This window comes from Anomalospiza imberbis, chromosome 33 (assembly GCF_031753505.1).
Source record: "Anomalospiza imberbis isolate Cuckoo-Finch-1a 21T00152 chromosome 33, ASM3175350v1, whole genome shotgun sequence".
Lineage (NCBI taxonomy): Eukaryota > Metazoa > Chordata > Aves > Passeriformes > Viduidae > Anomalospiza > Anomalospiza imberbis.
In genome coordinates, this window is record NC_089713.1 from 819153 (window position 1) to 837785 (window position 18633).

The 18633-nt window shown below is 56.5% G+C and overlaps 2 protein-coding genes across 2 annotated transcripts in view; one reads left to right on the top strand and one right to left on the bottom strand.

The window, feature by feature from the left end:
- The window catches only part of LOC137463965 (zinc finger protein 208-like), a 1270300-nt gene that overhangs the window by 726912 nt on the left and 524755 nt on the right, over positions 1-18633 (bottom strand). The window contains exon 3 of the mRNA XM_068175306.1: positions 9235-10045. Coding sequence (XP_068031407.1) covers positions 9235-10045 — 811 coding nt within the window. The remainder of the gene's footprint in view (positions 1-9234; positions 10046-18633) is intronic.
- LOC137463966 (zinc finger protein 271-like) overlaps positions 1-18633 on the top strand; it is a 1077684-nt gene that overhangs the window by 525854 nt on the left and 533197 nt on the right. The gene's annotated exons all lie outside the window — the stretch shown is intronic.

Sequence of the window (18633 nt, forward strand, 5' to 3'; positions counted from 1 at the left end):
CTCTGCAGCCCAGGCTGTCCTGCGGTGTCCCTGCCCTGGCCTCTGTCCCTGCAGGCTGTCGTCATCCCCCGGCTGCCCCACCTCGCTGGCCCCTTCCTTTGCTGACAGCTCTGCCTCCTGCCTGCCCCTGCCTGGCCACACAAAGCCTTGGGCTGCTCCAGGCTCCTTCTGGGGACGTGTTGCACCACAGCCCTGACCTGGGAGAGAAATTCCTCTCCTCTTGTGTCCAGTCTAGGTGGGATGGCCCTGGCAGAAAGGTCTCCTTGGATTCCAGCAGATCCAGGCTCTGACCGTGGCTCTGTTCCTCTTTCTTCCAGCCCTTCAAGCCCTGAGTGAAAACAACAGCCCCTCCTGCAGAAGCACATTTGTTCAGGTGATGTTGGAGGGAAGAGCTGCAGAACTACTTTCATCTGCTGGCTCAGAAGAACCAGTGTCTCTTTAAGACCTGCAGATCCCTTGGAAGGTGAGACCACCTGGAGACCAGAGGAGACCAGCTGGAGCTCCAGGCACAGCTGATGACTGGCACAGCTGAGCCTGTGGGAAGCTCCCATAGCTCCTGCCTTCTCCCTCCCTGTTGACAGCTCCCTCCCTGCAGCCCTCAGACCCTGCCCAGCCCCTTTCTTCCCTCCCAGCTCATCCCTTTGCTTCGCCTTCCATTAATGAACACTTTGGCTACTTCGCTTTACCTGCATCTCTGTGGAGCTGAAGCGATGCAAATCCGGGGCCCTGGGACACACAGGCCCCTCCTGCCGTTCTCTTCCACGCCGTGTTTTGTGCACACACTCAGAGGAACGAGGGCAGATCAGGCTGGGAAGGACCCTGTGCTGAAGGTCCAGTTCCACAACACTGTGGAGTTACAGATCTTGCTGAGCACCCTGGAGCCCCTGGATTTTGGAAGAGCCAAGCTGAGGATGCTCTGAACCCAGCTGTGAGGGATTCCATGGCAAGCATCCAACGGAGGGCAAAGGAGCTTGGAATGCTGCAAGTTTTCAAGAATACCTTCCTGAAAGCACAGCAGTGCTCCATCCCTGCACAGGATCAGGAAGAGGGCAGAACCAGAGACCATCTGGGCTTAACAGAGAGCTCTGGATGTGCCTAAGAGCAGCTGAAGCAGCAGCACGGTGCCCGAGACTCAGACATGTGACCGTGCCAGCGCCCGGAGCGCTGTCAGGCAGTGCTGGGATCCTGGGTGTGGTTCTGGTCCCCACAACCGAGGAATGGCAGCCCCAGCCTCAGACCCAGTCAGAAAGCCAACCAAGGGAGACCAGAGGGAGGGCACCCTTCCAGTTTCTCTTGAGCATGGCCACAAAACAACCCCTGCTGCTTCTTCCTCCCCCTGTGTTTGGGCTGTGCTGGTGGCAGAGCCAGCCAGGTTGTGCTCTGCGTTCCAAAGCCTGTTGAGACCAGGCATGAAAAGTGCTGCATGCACAGCGGAGAGTCCTGGAAGGTGCTGGCAAGAGCGTCCTGCGGGAACAGGGCTCTGGGCTCTGGGCTCTGGCTGGAACAGCCTGGTTTTGCTGCAGTGACCACAGGCAGGAGTTGAGGCAGGTGAAGAGGCAGCAGGCAGCTTGTGTTTGTAGAGGGCCTGGGGCTGCCCCTCTGAACCTCCACCTGGAAACACACTTGGGGGAATACGAGCTACAGCCGGAGTGCCTGTCCTGAAAGGACCTGAAGTCATTCAGCCTTGCCAGCTTTTCTTAAGAGTGTGTTGGTGTTCCCCAGGACAGTTACACATTTGGGGAAATGCCTTTGGAGGAAAGGGGCTTGCTTCTCAAGGAAAGTGCTTCCCAGGGAGCTCACAGTGAGGCAGGTGCAAGTGTCTCCCTTTGGATCTCTGTGGTCCGTTCACTGCCTGAGGCCCGTTGCACTTGGCAGAGGGGCAGGGCAAGGGAGAAGGCTGTGAAGAGCAGGTTTGGCATCCACCTGGACCTGTGGAGACCAACCCAAGCACCTGCAGCAGGGTGTGTTCCCCCCTTTGGACAGAGGCGTGAGCAGGAGCATCTCTGTCCAGCCGTGAGCCCCAGAGCTCTCTCTGAGAGCTGTGAATTAAAAGGCCTTTACACACACACTTTTCACCTCTTCCCTGTCTGCTGTGTTTCACCTCTTGGCAATGTGCATGTGGCTCTTGCTTGGTTGAAGCTGCTGTGGCCCAGGGCCAGCACAGAGCTGGGCTGGGTGGGCCAGGCAGCGTGGAGAGTCTTGGCTGATCTTGGTGTGTCCCTGGCCTCAGAAAAGGCTGGGAAGGTTTGCCTCCCAAGGCGTCCTGCTCATTGGCTCTCCCTGTGCACCCTGGAGAGAACAAGGTAGGCATTTCTGGCAGCTGGGCATCAGCAGGCCTGAAAGTGGGGGTGTGTTGTGGAGCGAGCCCAGCTGAGATAGCCTGAGAGGAGCCCAGTGCTCCTTGCTCCCCTGTGCTGACACGTGAGTGTTTGTCTGGTTTCGGGATGGCCCTGGCTGTGTGAGGGGTGCTACGTGGACACGAGACAGCCGGTCCTGTCCCGCTGGGTCCCAGCAGTGCCTCCCAGCACTCCTGCATCCACGTCAGGATGCTGGCCAAGAGAGGTCCTGGAAGCTGAGGCAGCTGATTTTAAGCTTTTGCAGGTGCCTACAGGCCAAGGCCAACGGTGTTCCCTCAGGATACAGCAGTCCTGAGGGGTCTCCCTCATTCAAACGAATCGGCAGACAAATGCATTGTCAGCCAAAAGCCCTTTGATTGACCTGGCAGGAGGGCAGGGGTCTGCACCCACTGAAAAGTTTCTCCACCATGTATAAATTTCAGTGGGTTGATGTAGGAATTGTATCAAAATCACCATCCATCTTTACACTGCTGAGGGGATTCCATAGGCAGGCGGTTGGAAATACATTGTGTCAGATTCCCATACTTGAAGCTGATGTCCAGGCCCTGGCCAGGAGCGGTCTCGATGCCCCAAAGCAGCACAAAGTCTTCCTCATGGCTTCCCTGCACAGGGCTGATTCCACACTTGCCCTTAGTTCTTCTGGTAGACTGTGTCTAAAGCTTTTTGTCAGGTCACTCTCATGTCAAGTTAGGCCTGCCAGGTTTTTGTTATGCTAACTGGTGCTAAGTACTTAGGTATGTCTGTGCTAATTACTTGTTTACTCATGTGAATTGCTTGTGCTTACTTATGTCAATCCAAGGCCTTGTTCCATCCCCAAAGGTGCCTGAGGCCACCCGCTCCTTGTGGCACCAGTTGATTTCCTGTGGAATGTTCTCCCTCCCCGAGGGTAAAGAGGGAGCTGCAGAAAGAGCTTGCCAGGCTGCTCTCCATCCTTTCCCAGCACTCCTGGTGAAGTGGAGAAGTCCGAGCTGAGCGCAAAGGTGCAAATGGAACAGCCGTGCACAGGAAGGCTCGGTGGGAAGGATGATCCAGGATCCATAGGCTTGGCAGCCTGAGCGTGCTCCAGGGGAAGGCCTTGGAGCAGATCCTCCTGAGTGCCATCCCACGGCACTTGCAGGGAACCAGGGCGTCTGCTGGAGGGTGGGAAAGCTCTGCGGAGGGACGGGGACAGCTGGGGCTCCTGGCGGGGTGTTGAGGGCATCTGTGCGGGAGTTTGGGGGGCTTGGTGCTGGTGGGGTGTTGGAGAAGGAGTTGTCTGGAAGGTGAGAGGTCTAGGCTGGAATTTGAGTCAGTTGGAAGGCAGCATCTGTGCTTTGGCACAGCTTTGGTTAGGTAGGGCAGAAGGAATATCTGTGACTTTTCCTCTTCATGGTCCTGATTGTCCTGCAGGGAACAAGAGGGGAGAGCTGTACATTACTGGCCACTCAGATCTCTGTACCAGGGGGAGGATTAGCCCTTTTGCCATCTACTCAATTCTTTGAGCTACTTTTCTAACACTGAGTGGACTTTGATTTCTTGAGAGCTTTTATTCCTTAAGAGAAAGAGGATATTATCATCCCTACATAGAAAACCAAAGAATGGCCCTTGTTTTTGCCCTTGTTTTATGTAGTGTTATGTTCTGTAAAGTGACCCTCAGTGGATGAGGTTAAGGCAAATGAGTTGCTGCTTTGAGATTGGAAGCAAAATTCCAACTCTTCACCTCCTCAGGCCATCCCAATTAATTTGGGAAGTTTGCAACTTTTTGGAACTGCTTGAGTTGAGGAATGGGAAGTAAAGCTTTCCTGAATTGAGGATTCTTACTTGCCAGATTCTTCTGTGCCTTGGCCGCTAAGGTGTTTTTGTGCTGAAGGCAATAATTTCAATGAGAAAATAATTTCATCATGGAGTAAGAGCTTCTGACAGAGACCAAGTGTTGCCAGCATTGCTCCAGGTGCTCCTGCCAACAGCCCCTGCAGGCAGGAGCGCAGCCCCCAATGCATGTGGGCTTTGGCTCCCTCTGGCACAGAAGCCCCCCACGGGCACAGGTCTCTGGGGCAGGAGACGGGCACCGGTGCTGCCAGGGCTCGGGGGGTGGCAGGTCTGCTTGGGCAGGGACCCTGCCACACCTGCTGATGTCAGCGCTCCCCGGGCCCCAGGGGTCAGAGCAACATTCGTGCCCTGGCCCACACGTTCCTTGTCTGTGTCACACCCGCGGGTTTAGGATGGCCACCAGCCGGGACGTGTCCCAAGGAGGCCGTGCCAGCTTCTGTGAAGGCCCCGTGCCCTTCCCAGCGCGGCTGCGTTGGCAGCCCTGGGGGCTCCTTCTGCTGCCCTGAGCCTGCAGAGCAGGGCAGCTTTTGCTGATGGTTTGAGCCGTTCCTAAAGATCCTGTCGGGCTGTCTTAGACACTTGGGGTGAGGGATTCCTTCCAACCTGAGCCACTTTGGGTGGGCTGGGGGTGGCCCCAGAGCAGGGGGCAGTGTGTGCAGGGGCCCTTTGTGACACGGTGCAGCACGGTCACCGTGGCATGGAATGGGACAGCGTGTCCAAGGGCCCTTTGTGACACGGGGTGACATAGGAGCTGGTGGTGACAAGACCATGCCACAGTGCTCGGAGCACGTGACGGGACAGGATGGGACAGAGCGGTGCCGTGAGGAGCCCCCACACAGCGCACTCGTTCCTGTCTGACCCGGAAATTTTCTGAGGCGTCATTCCTGCAGCTGACCTTGAGGCCAGACCACAGGACTTGGTGACCTATGGCGTCCCCGAGGCTTCTCTCCTGCAGGTGTCCTCGAGGGCAGACCGTGGGACTTGGTGCCCCAGAGGCATCTCCCATCCCTGCCACCAGTGCCCTCGAGGCCTGACCACAATCCTTGACAGGAGTCTCCTGTCCTTGTGGCAGGAGCCCTCGAGACCAGAGTGCAGGACTTGCTGTCCTGTCGCCTTCCTGAGGCTTCTCTCTTGAAGGTGCCTTCCAGGCACGACTGCAGGCCTTGCTGACTCGGAGCTTTTCCGAGGCATCTCTCCTGCAAGTAGCCACAAATCCAGTTACTGACATGGAGCAGAGACCCCCGAGAGTGCCCAAGCTGTCCTGGGTGGAGGAAGAGGAAGAAGGCGCTGGAGCTGGCCCTGCACAGGAGACCTGTGCTGCCCTGCTGGATATGCTCGTAGAGGAGGGGTTTTGCAATCCAAAGCAAGCAAGCAGCCTGTGGCCAGGGTTTGATCCTCCCAGGAACTGGTTGGCCTCCCAAGCCATGGCTACTGCTCACTGGAAGCCTTTGAGGCCATGGCAGTGTGGTGGGAAGGAAAGCACTTCTCTGGGGAAGCTGGGAACATTCCTCCCTCTGGCAGCTTTCCAAGTCCCCCCGTGCCTTCTCCAGGTGCCTGCCATGGTGAGGTACATCCACCAGTGGCTCATGGCCAGTCAGTTTGCTGAGCACAGGCTGAACAGGGCCCTGCTGGATCTCACCAACACACAGCCCGCTGATGTAGTAATGTGTCCTGGTTTTGGGCAAATTTGGGAGAAAACCTCCAGAAGGAGCCCCCAGAAAGCAAACCCCCCCACCGCCCCTCCCCCACCTGGTTCGGGAAGAATTTCCTCAGAGAGTAGTGGAAACAACCTGTTTATTGAGCAGGCAAAGCACTCCCCAGCACAAAAAATGAACAACACCAGATGACAAAAAGTCTTTCTACGCTCTGAAGAGGTGACAAATTCAGAAAGTCTCTGCTGGGAGTGGTTGCCCAGTTATCGGTCTCCGGTGCTGGAGATGGCTGCTGCAGCTCACAAAATGCTGGCTCTCAGTGTTTCTTGGTGTTTCCCAGGTCCCAGTCCTGAGCAGGTTCAAATGGTATTCAGGAAAGGGAAAGAAAAAAAAACAGTCCAGGGAAAAAATTGGATTGCCTAGCTAAACTAACTAATAAGCAAAAGCAAGGGCAAAAGCAAAAAGCAGGAGCAAGAGCAAAGCGAAAGCAAGCAAGCCAGCAAGAAAGCCAGCAAGCCCTAGCCTCTCCTAGACACAGACTTTGGGGAGAGGTGAGCCGGCTGGAAACAAGACAAAACAAACCTTCACTTTTCGGAGCCAGTCCTGAAGGCACAGAACATAACATCAAGCCTAAACAGAACACACGACAGGGGATGCAAGCACCATAATGTCACCCGAGGACATTCCACCCCTTATCTCCGAATCGTCAACATACTACCAAACATCATGTAAAAACTTCATCAAGTAAAAACTTCCATCTTTCACTTACTCAGACACATTTCCTTCCATCTCTCTTGCTCAAACCTTTGACACACATTTCCTTCTATATCACTTGCACAAACCTTTGACACTTACACATTTCCTTCTGTCTCATGTCGGTGTGGTTTAATGTACAGACAGTGGCAGTAACATCCAACAAACAGTGATATTTGCGTATGAGATCTCCCTGAGGTACACATCGTGTTCTTCCCTATTTCTGCATTATTCACCGTGTACAACCTGGTCCCTGAGCAAAGACAATCCCACAAATGGGTTTGTCTGTACTCGAGGCAGAGTTGATCCACACTGTCTTCCCTAACAAACCTCTGATATGTGCCACTGGGATTTTATCAACCTGGATCGGAGCAGCATATAAAAAGGAGCAGTTCCAAACATATGGCACGTTATGCCAATCAGCCTTCTGATGAGCCTGTGACATTTCTTACTCAACAGTGACATTGCAGTGGTGGCCACCAGGCCGGCTTGCCAAGGGAGGCTTCTGGCCATGCCCTGCAAGCAGCTGCTGCTGCCAAGGCGCCTTTGGTGCCTCAGGCTCTCCCTGGCACAGCTCCCAGCACGGCACTCTGCCCTTGTGCCCGAGGCCTTCCCTGTGCTGGGGCTGGCCTGGGGCTTTTCCTGCAGCAGGACCTGCCCTGCTCCGGGCACAGGAAAAGCAGTTCCTGCTGGAGCAGGAGGCTCTGCCTGCGGTGGGCTCAAACCACTCTAGCAAGGCCCTGGTGACTTCAAAATTGCTTCCTAGAGCAGAATAGTCTATAATTGGTATAGCTCCTTTATTGAGGAGTAAATAACTATTTTTTAAATTTTATTCTGTGTTGTAAATAGACCGTTTTATCTAATAATGATCAGAATCAATCATAGCTGTATTTATACAGATTTATCTGGTATTACATCATTAATCTTTTGGGACAAATTGCATTAAGGTTCAATTCCACCTGTCCAATCTGCAGGGTCGGGATGGGATCCAGCCGCTGCCAGTCTCTTCTATTAGAAGGAATTCTAGAAGTCTAGAATTCTGGGGTGCTGCAGGGGTTTCAGGATCTATGGTGGCTGTTGGGGGACATTTCTCCACCTCATGACTCAGCAGGAGTTTCTCCAGTAAGGAAATAAAGCTTTTGCCTGAAGCTCCCATTCTGCCCACGACAGGAACCCCTGTGAGTGCCCGTGACATCCCGGCTCTTTGTCAGCCTGGGGACTCCTGGGATGTCACTGTGGAGCCCCTGTGAGTGCCTGTGACAGATCGGTGCCTTTGCAGCCCAATGTCCCCTGGGATGTCACCATGGGATGGCTGTGACTGCCTCTGACCACACGGCTCTTTACCATCCCCAGAAACCCCTGGGAGGTCTCCATGGAGCCCCTGTCTCTGCCTGTGACATTCCAGCTCTTGAACAGCCTGGAGACTCTTGGAAATTCCCCATGGAACCCCTCTGAGTGCCTGTGACAAATCTGATCCTTAGCAGGCAACCATCACCAGGAACCCCTGTTGCTGTGGTCAGTTTCCATGGCAACCATCACCAGCCCCTGTTGCTATGGTCAGTTTCCATGACAACCATCACCAGCCCCTGTTGCTATGGTCAGTCCCTGGGCAGCTCCATGGAGACCCCATGCCAGGGGTGGTTGCCATGGACACCAGCTCAGGCCTGGAGCCAGAGCCCGTTGCCATGGCAACCATTGGCAGTCCCATCCCCAGGGCCATGGGATCCCAGAACCACAGAACTGGCTGAGCTGGGAGGGACCCATCAGGATCCTCGAGTCCAACTGCTGGCCCTGCACAGGACACCCCAAGAATGCCAGCCTGGGCCTGGCAGCGGTGTCCAAACGCTGCTGGAGCTCAGAGAGCCCTGGAGCTGTGACCCTTCCCTGGGGAGCCTGGGCCAGTGCCCCAGCAGCCTCTGGGCAAAAACCTTTTCCTGAGATCCAACCCAAGCCTGCCCCGTCTCAGCTGCAGCCGCTCCCTCCAGTCCTGTCCCTGGGCACCAGAGTGAAGAGGTTCCCACAGCCCCAGCCAGGGACCCGCTCCCAAGGCTGTTGCCATGGCCACCAGGGCTGGGACCAGCTGGGATGCTCGGTTTCCAAGGGCCGGGGTTCAGGAATGGGATTCCCCAATTTCCTGCTCCCCCTAAAAACCGTGCTGCCGCTCACTGCCCTCCCGCCTCCCATGGAAAGCACAAAAGGCAAAGATCCTGGGCTGGGAGGAGAACAATTTACTGGGAACAGCAACGAGACAAGGAACAAACAGGAACAGAAAAAATACTGATAACAGAAGGGATAAGAAAAACTATTTACAGGGAAGACTACATCACAACTGACTGGCTCTTCCTGGCCATGTATTTCCTCCTGCCTGGAAAGGACACCCTTCTCCTCGGGGACAGAGAGAGAGAGAGAGAGTCCCTTTGCTGCCCCTGGCAATGACCTGAGGTAGGAGTGAATGCAATGACAGGGCCATGGCCAGACCCTCATGTTCTTTGATCCCACATCATGTCATTGGCAAGGGCAGGAAAAGATCTCTTCCCAGCATGCATCACAGGGAACATGGATCACCAGGCCTCTTCCCAACATGGGTTCTCCCATGGGGGATGAAGCTGGAGCAGTGCACAAAGCCCTTCCTGCAGTCCGGGCACTCACAGAGCTTTCCTTACTGGTGCCTCCGTTGGCGTCTGGTCAAGTGAGAGCTCTGGGTGAAGCTCTTCCCACACTGGGGACACGTGTAGGGCCTCTCCCCGGTGTGGATGCGCCGGTGGGTGACGAGGTGGGAGTTGTGCTTGAAGCCCTTCCTGCAGTCGGGGCAGCGGAAGGGCCTGTCCTCTGTGTGAATGCGCTGGTGCAGGAGGAGATGGGAGCTGGTTGGAAACCTCTTCTCACACGCGGGACACTCGTATGGCCTCTCTCCAGTGTGGATCATTTGATGGATGATCAGTTGGGACTTCTGGCTGAAGCCCTTCCCACATTCCCCACACTTGTATGGCCTTTCTCCAGTGTGGATCCTCTGGTGGCTGATCAAGTGGGACTTCTGGCGGAAGCTCTTCCCACATTCCCCACACTCATAGGGCCGTTCCCTGGTGTGGATCCTCTGGTGGCAGATCAGGCTGGAGCTCTGGCTGAAGGTCATCCCACATTCCCCACACTCATAGGGCCTCTCCCCGGTGTGGATCCGCTGGTGACGGAGGAGACTGGAGCTGGTCTGAAAACTCTTCTGACACTCGGGACACTCGTAGGGCCTCTCCCCCGTGTGGATGCGTTGGTGGATGACGAGGGCAGAGCTGCAGCTGAAGCCCTTCCCACACTCCCCACACTTGTAGGGCCATGCCTCGGTGTGGATCATCTGGTGGCAGATCAGGTTGAAACTCCTCCTGAAGCTCTTCCCACACTCCAAGCACTTGTAGGGCTTCTCCCCATCATGAACCTGCTCATGCACCACCAGCTCTGAGCTCTGGCTGAAGCTCTGTCCACCTTCCTGGCACAGGGTGGGTCTTTCCTCCTCAGAGCACCCTGGGTTGGGTTTGCAGCCCCTCCTCCTGCGGGATCTCCGGGGCTTTTCCTCCCTGTTGGATTTCTGCGCCATGGAGTTGCTCAAAACAGCCTCTTCCACAAGGTTCTGCCGCGGGGATTTGTCCTCCCTGGTTTCCATCCTCAGCTCCTTCCCTGGGGGAGGAAGGACAAGGAGAGGATGGGATTTGCCTCCATGCCAGAGGGAAGGGGAAGAGAATCCCCCCAGTGTGTCCCTGGCAGGATGGCGTCGACAGCATCGTTGTCCTGCAGCCGGGAGCCACGCTGGGCTGGGAGATGGAGCAGGAGAGAGGGGGAAAGGGGCACTGACTTCCTCCTCAGCTGCCCGGGGGTGCCAGACCTCCTTCTTCTTCCTCGCAGCTACCTCCTCCATCTGGTGAAGGTTTGGAGATAGGAAATTCTGTTTTGGGAGAAAAACAAGGGATGAGCACAATGAGTTTTATACTGGTTTGAAGGCAAACCAGGGGGAGAGTCTAAGCCAGAATTACAATTTAGTAAGAATATTAAGATCAAGGCAATGATACAGAAACACTGGCTTAGATTGACAGAGTCAGGATTTAACCTGACACCCCGTTGGTCAGGGTGGTGGTAGCTGTCGGATGAAATGGTGTCTGCAGTCCTGTTGGAGTGATGAACGTGATTCTGTCAAAGCGGCGATCCTGTAGAAGGGTCTGGTCTTCCTCTGAAGGTCCAGTGGTGGTTACGGAGCTCTTGTCTTCTGGGAATCCAGTAGGCAAGGTGGTCCTGGTGTTGCAAGGGTGAGATTATATCCAGGTAGGAATGTTTGGTTCCTCCCCCTGGGCGGAGCATCCCACAATGGGATGATGTAATTTTATCAGTCCTGCAGTGGCACTCAATGGCCCATTAACAGAAGATAGCCCCTGGAGGGCGTTATCAGGGCTGAGTCATGGAAGAGATAAAGAACACTGCCCCACCTGTTTATCACAGTTTATGAAGATGGTGACTGAAAACATACTTTGGGTTACGTCTTACATTGCACCCTGAAACAGTGAGGCAATCCCAGCTCGGGGTGGGGGGTGAACACCACCCCCCTTTCCAAACTGGCTCAGAATTAAAACCCCCACCCTGGGAAGGCCACGCACACAGGGGACAATGTCACACTTGCCCCACCTCAGGGGAGGTCTCTGTCCCTGTCACTCCCTGGCTCTCCTCCCTTTTCTCTTTCTTCCATCTCTCCCTCTACCTCACATTTACTGTTCAATAAAATCCACTTTGGATTTGGTCTCATTAGCACCTTAATTGGGGCAGAGGCATCTCTCTAACAATTTTATTAACCAGATTGAGACATTATTTTGGTGCAGTGAGTTCAGGGCACTGATGTCTGACCCCGAGTGCCTTTGACAACAGCATGGCTCCCTCCTCTCAGGAGGTTCAGGCTCTTTCTGGAGGATCTCTTGAAAACTTCAATGCAGCTTCTTCTGTGCGACTTTTGGGAGAATTTATGAGGAAAATGGCTATTGTGGGTGGCCAGTGTAAAGAAAATATTTTGTTGTCCTCCCTAGAAAAGTTTGTTAAAATCACTGCAGGAAAGGGAGCAAATGATACCAGCAAGACTGACAAGGATCATTCACCACAAGGTGAGGAACACAAGGCTATTAAAGTCCTACCAGAAGCCCAGCTCAAGTGTCTAAATTCCCAAATAACTCCCGAATTCACAGGCTTGGGGGCTTTGCCAAATGTGAGAATCATTATTTTCTTTGTCCCTGTCTCCTTTGTGACAGCTACACACAGCTTTGCCTTCCTTTTAAAAATCTGTATTGGGACAAATTTTCACTTTTCTTTTATCAGAACCTGCCAGCAGCTGAGCTGGAGCTGTGCAGGAACCGATGAAACTTGGAATTGCCACAGAATTGCTTCTATTGTCAGTTTATTCATGTTTGGGATTTGTTTGCGTTTCCATCACAAGTGACTTGTGGGAAAATCAAATATCCGTCAAATATTTTATGCAGAGTTAAGTTTGATTTCTTATATCTGTTTAAAAACTCAAAAAACTCAAGTTTTTTTTGTCCGGTCCCCAGGGGATGCTCGAGGCGTCTCTGTGCCACTCGCCCTGGGTGATGCTTGGGAGGGGCTTGGGGGGTTGTCCCTGTCACCCCAGGCCATTCTCCAGGGGGTGTCCCTATCCCTGTCACCCTAGGCCATTCTCCAGGGGGTCTCCATTGTTCTCACCCCAGGGAATGCCTGGGGGGTCTCCCTCCCTCTCACCCTGTGCCAGGGGGTGCTCGGGGCAGTCTCTGTCCCTCTCGGCCCAGGGGATGCTCGGGGTCTCTGTCCCTTCACCCTGGGGGATGCTCGGGGTGTCTCCATCCCTCTGGCCTCAGGGAATGCTTGTGCAGGGCTGGGGACCTGGGGCTCTGTGTCCCTCTCAGCGCTGAGGGTGCTCGGGGCTGGGCGGTCTCCGACCTTCTCATATCTGATATCCCTCCTCTGCCTGCCGGTACCGGGTGATCGCCACGTCGCACGCCCCAGGGTCCCTGCAGGGCCATTTCCGGCTCAGCTTTGGGGTCCTGCAAGACCCAAACATCCCCTGCCCTGCCAAACAACCCTGCCGGAGAACCCCCGATGGATTTGGGGCGAGCTCCCTCTCCCCGTTCCCCCGCGGTTCTGGGGGGGCGATGCCGGCGGAGCCGCAGGAGCCGCGGCCCGAGCGGGGGAACCGCGTGGGGTTGGGGCTGGGGCTGCTCCTCCTCCCGCTCCTCCGCTGTCCCTCCTCCCGCTCCTCTGCCTCCTGGTCCTTCTTTTCCTCCCGCTCCTCTTTTTCCCTTTCCTTTTCTCCCTCCTCTCTCCCTCTTCTCCCTCCCGCTCCTCCTCCGCTCCCAGCCCGGCCCGGGCGGTGCCGACACCCAAAAGCAGCCGCGCTCTGCCCTGGGGGGGTTCCAAAGCGGCCCCGCCCCGCCCGGCACTGGGAGCGCTACTGGGAGCACTGGGAGCGATGGTGAGAGCACCGGGAAGGAGCTGGGAGCGCTCTCCCTCCCAGTACCGCTCTTACTGGGAGCACTGGGAACGATGGTGAGAGCACCGGGAAGGAACTGGGAGCGCTCTCCCTCCCAGTACCGCTCTTACTGGGAGCACTGGGAACGATGGTGAGAGCACCGGGAAGGAGCTGGGAGCGCTCTCCCTCCCAGTACCCGCCTTACTGGGAGCACTGGGAACGATGGTGAGAGCACCGGGAAGGAGCTGGGAGCGCTCTCCCTCCCAGTACCGCTCTTACTGGGAGCACTGGGAACGATGGTGAGAGCACCGGGAAGGAGCTGGGAGCGCTCTCCCTCCCAGTACCGCCTCACTGGGAGCACTGGGAACGATGGTGAGAGCACCGGGAAGGAGCTGGGAGCGCTCTCCCTCCCAGTACCGCCTCACTGGGAGCACTGGGAACGATGGTGAGAGCACCGGGAAGGAACTGGGAGCGCTCTCCCTCCCAGTACCGCCTTACTGGGAGCACTGGGAACGATGGTGAGAGCACCGGGAAGGAGCTGGGAGCGCTCTCCCTCCCAGTACCGCCTTACTGGGAGCACTGGGAACGATGGTGAGAGCACCGGGAAGGAGCTGGGAGCGCTCTCCCTCCCAGTACCCGCCTCACTGGGAGCACTGGGAACGGTGGTGAGAGCACCGGGAAGGAGCTGGGAGCGCTCTCCCTCCCAGTACCGCCTCACTGGGAGCACTGGGAGGGAACTGGGAGCAAACAGCGCCCGGACGCGGCTGCAGCCGGCGGGGGCGGGGCCAGGCCAAGGGGCGGGGCTATGCAAATACGGCGGGAGCAGCGCGGGGTTTGCTCGGTCACGTGAGGGCCGGGGGGGCTGGAGCGATGGCGGCGGCGTCGGTGAGAGGGGACAGGGACCGGGAATGGGGACAGGGAATGGGAATGGGGACAGGGACCGGGAATGGGGACAGGGACCGGGAATGGGGACAGGGAATAGGAATGGGGACAGGGACCGGGAATGGGGACAGGGAATGGGAATGGGGACAGGGAATGGGAATGGGGACAGGGAATGGGAATGGGGACAGGGACCGGGAATGGGGACAGGGACCGGGAATGGGGACAGGGAATGGAAATGGGGACAGGGACCGGGAATGGGGACAGGGAATGGGAATGGGGACAGGGAATGGGGACAGGGAATGGGAATGGGGACAGGGACCGGGAATGGGGACAGGGACCGGGAATGGGGACAGGGAATGGGAATGGGGACAGGGAATGGGAATGGGAATGGGAATGGGGACAGGGACCGGGAATGGGGACAGGGACCGGGAATGGGGACAGGGAATGGGAATGGGACCAGGAATGGGGACAGAGACCAGGAATAGGACTGAGAATAGGAGCAGAGAATGGGGACAGGGACAGGGAATGGGGACAGGGACTGGGAATGGGGACAGGAACCAGGACTGGGGACAGGGACTGGGAATGGGACCAGGAATGGGGACAGGACAGGGGGTCCTTGACCAGCTTCCCCAGAACCTCCACCAGGGTCTCCCAGTGCAACCGGAGCCGCTCAGCCTGGTGTCCCCAAAGCCCTGAGCAACCCCCAGGGCCCTCCCAGGAACCCTCCGGTCCCTCAAAGCCAGCATCCCCCACATTCCCTGCAAGACCCCCATGTCCCCATCCTTGTCTTAGCTCAACGTCTTTATTTTTACCTGCTTTTGAGGGTTTGAAAGGGCAAAGAGAAATGAAAAGAAAAATCCAGGCCAAGGGGAGCCAGGAGGATGTGGAGCCCCCAGCCAGGTGTCTTCCCAACACGGATCAGCGGCACCACGGATCACCGGGGCTCTGCCCACCGGGGCTCACTGGGGATCATCCAGCACGGATCCTCCCGTGGGAGATGGAGCTGGAGCAGCGCACGGAGCTCTTCCCACACTGGGGGCACTCACAGGGTTGCCCTTGGTGGTGTCTCTGTTGGTGTTGGGTCAAGGCTGGGCTGTGTGAGGAGCTCTTCCCACACCTGGGATACTCGTAGGGCCTGGGACATCACCAGGAGCGGGGCCGGGATGTGCTCTGGTGCCTGGGACATCACCAGGAGCGGGGCTGGGATGTGCTCTGGTGCCTGGGACATCAGCAGGAGCGGGGCCGGGATGTGCTCTGGTGCCTGGGACACCACCAGGAGCGGGGCTGGGATGTGCTCTGGTGCCTGGGACATCACCAGGAGCGGGGCTGGGATGTGCTCTGGTGCCTGGGACATCGCCAGGAGCGGGGCTGGGATGTGCTCTGGTGCCTGGGACACCACCAGGAGCGGGGCTGGCTGTGATGCTCTCCGGTGCCTGGGACATGACAAGGGGCGGTGCTGGCTGGGGTCTGTTTGTGCCTGTGAAGTGCCAAGGGCAGTGTCACAGCGGGGCAGCTCTCAGTGTCCCCAGCAGGTCACAGTGTCCAGTGCAGCCCGTGCCAGCGGTCACTGCGCACACGGGGCAGGCTGGGCTGGACGGGGGTCGGGGCAGAAACGCCGCCCCCGGGACTGGGCTCTCCCCCTGCCTCTGGGGCCCAGCCCCTGCTGGGAGCGCCTTGGGCAGGGCACGGGGCTGCTGCTGGGCCAGGGGGACAGGCCTTGCCCCCTGCCAGCTGCCCGGGCCCCTCTGATGCCTGTCCCACATCCCTGTGGCTCCTGTCCCCACCACTCCCCACCACCTTCACTCCCTCCATCAAAGCCCCACTCAACCTCTGCACCGTGACCTCTGGAAAGAAAGGAAGAATGAAGGAAAGGAAGTGTTGTCTCTTCACCCTGGCTGGATGCCAGGCACCCACCAAAGCTGCTCTCTCACTCCCCTCCAGAGATGGACAGGAGAGAGAAAACAGAAGGAAGGCTTCATGGGTTGAGTTAAGGACTGGGGCAGATCACTCAGCAAATGCCATCAGGGGCAAAACATTTTTGAAATTAGAGATATTAGTGGAATTTATTGCTGTCCAGATCAGGGCAGGATAGTGAGAAGTAAAATAAAGCTTTAAAAACACTTTCTGCCCATCCCTCCCTCCTTCCCAGCTCTACCTCCTCCCCCAGTGGGTGCAGGGAGACAGGGAATGGGGGTTCTGGTCAGGTCATCACCTCTTGTTTCTCCTGCTGCTCGGGGAGAGGAGTTGTTCCCCTGCTGTGCTGGGGTCCCTCCCTGAGACACTTCTCCATGAACTTCTCCAAGGTGAGTTCATCTCAGGGACAGCAGTTCTTCACAAACTGCTGCAGCGTGGCTCGCTCTTCCATGGGCTCACAGGTCCTAGCAGGACCCTGCTCCAGCGTGGGCTCCTCTCTCCAGGGGTTTGCAGGTCCCTGCCAGGTCCCTGCTCCAGCACAGGTTTCTCGTGGGGTCACAGCTCCGCTCAGGCATCCCCCTGCTCCGGCACGGGCTCCTCCAGGCACTGCAGGTGCATCTCTGCTCTCCGTGCCCTCCGTGGGCTGCAGGGGCCCAGCTGCCTCACCAGGGACTGCACCAGGCAATCTCGGGGCAATCAGCTCCAGCACCTGGAGCAGCTCCTGCCCCTTCTGCCCTGCCCTGGGGTGTGCAGAGCTGTTCCTCTCATATGTTCTCACCCGGCTCTTCCCTGCTCACAGTTATAGCTACACGATCACCAATTTTTTCTTTCTCAAATCTCTTATCCCAAAGGCGTTACCACCATTTCTAACTGGCCCAGCCTTGGCTGGCGGCTGGTCCATCCTGGAGCGGGCTGGAATTGACTCTGTGGGACATGGAGGAGCAGCTGCTCTCACAGAAGGTGCTCCTAGAGCCCCTCCCTTACCAAAACCTGGCCATGCAAACCTCGTATAAGTATGGTAGGGTTTTTATTACCATTATGATTTCATTTATCTCTATTTTTATTACTAGTATTTTTAGTCTTTTTGACTCTATATTAATAGTGGCTAGAGTAGAAACAGGTTCTTCATTGCAAGTAGAAGTTATAGTTTTGTCAGCCTCTTGCCCTGCCCTGTTCTGTGTCATTGCTGCGTGTGAAGCCGCTGCTGCCAGGGCTCCCCATTTCCCTGGTTTGGGAAATTCCATGGCATTGCTCCCATGTCAGAAAGAGAGGGCTCATTCCATTCAAATGGATTGCCTGAGCTCTTCTAGTCCCAGTGTTGGAAGCTTGTTTTCTAACATTGTTGACTTTCTCAGCTTCTGTTAACATTTGTGATTTTATAACAAAATGTTCTCGGATGTGATTTTCCAAGATTCTCTAATCAGCTTTCAGTTTGCTCTTGGATTTCTTAATGGTGTGTCCGAACCGAAGGCAGCATTTTGGGTGGGAAGGCTTCAGTCGGAGCTGGGATTGCCTCAGGAGCAGCTGGTTTTGCACATGTCAGCAGAGCTAACCGAGATTCCGGGAGCTGAATATTCTGCCTCGTTCGGAAGCCGCAGTGCCCGGCTCGGGGGAGCTGCGCTGGGAGCTGCAGGTTGTGCCGGGGCCGGGCAATGGCCGGAGCCCCCGGCAAGGGCCGGCGATGGACACCGACCCTTTGCTGGGCAGGGGCTCGGGGCCCTGCGGCGCCGGGCGGTCGGTGCCCGGTCACGGCGGGACTGCGGGAGCCGGGAGCAGCGAGAGAGCCCGGGCGGAACATCAGCACCGGGGCGGGCACGGCCTGGGAGGGGGCACAGCCCGGGGGTCCCGCGGAGCCTCCCTGCTCCAGAGCCGCAGCTGCGACAGCGGAGCCGCTGCCGGGATCTTTGGGGCAGGGAGAGCCGCAGGCGGGCGTTCCAAGTGCCTCCTTCGGGGCAGGATTTTGTCCCGGTGCGGGCGAATTCCCGCGGGCTGGGGCCGCTGCCGAGCGCCGCCGCCTTTCCCGGGAGCCCCCGGGCAGAGCTCTCTGCTCGGGCTGTGAAAAACACGCTCACTCTCCTGTGAAAATTTAAACATTTTAATACAGGACGATAGGAGACAAGGACCATAGAGCAAAGGTTGTTACGGCCGTGTGCATCTTGGCACTGAACCAGGAGCACACTTATCTCTGGAGATGCCCATTAAATACCTTTTCCCTGCCATCAGCCTGTTGCATATTCATAGACCCTTATGCATAGTAAACTCTTTTCCCAAACTAGTTTACATATTCCAAGAACTGTTTAGAGTGGCTCCCCCTCCTCGGTTCCACCCTTTTAGAGCATGTGTATTCCTTGTTTGTGGTTTTAGTCCTTTTTTATCATCATCTTCAGTTTTGGCCCTGGCCCTCACTGCCTTCAGACGGTGAGTGCTGATCGTTGGCAGATCTGTACAGGTGTCCTCATCCTGTGTTCATTGCCATCCAATCAGGCACTTTAACACAAGCATACTTGTTAGAAACATTCCCGGTACGAAAAGTGATTTCAGCATTTAATGTAATAAAAAAAGAAAGGCCTAAAGCATGGAGGCCCGCGGGCTGAGCAGGAGCGCTCCCCTTAAGGATGCTGCAGCGCCTGCGCTGGGTCTTCTGAGCAGCGACGTCCCCGACGTTCCAGGTGGAGCAGCACAGGTTCCGTGGGTCAGAAGCCCCTTTTTATCCTGTTTTTTGTCCCTTTGGATCGGTTTCTTTTTGGATCCCTCATTTGCATGAAGGTTTAGGCGCTCGATT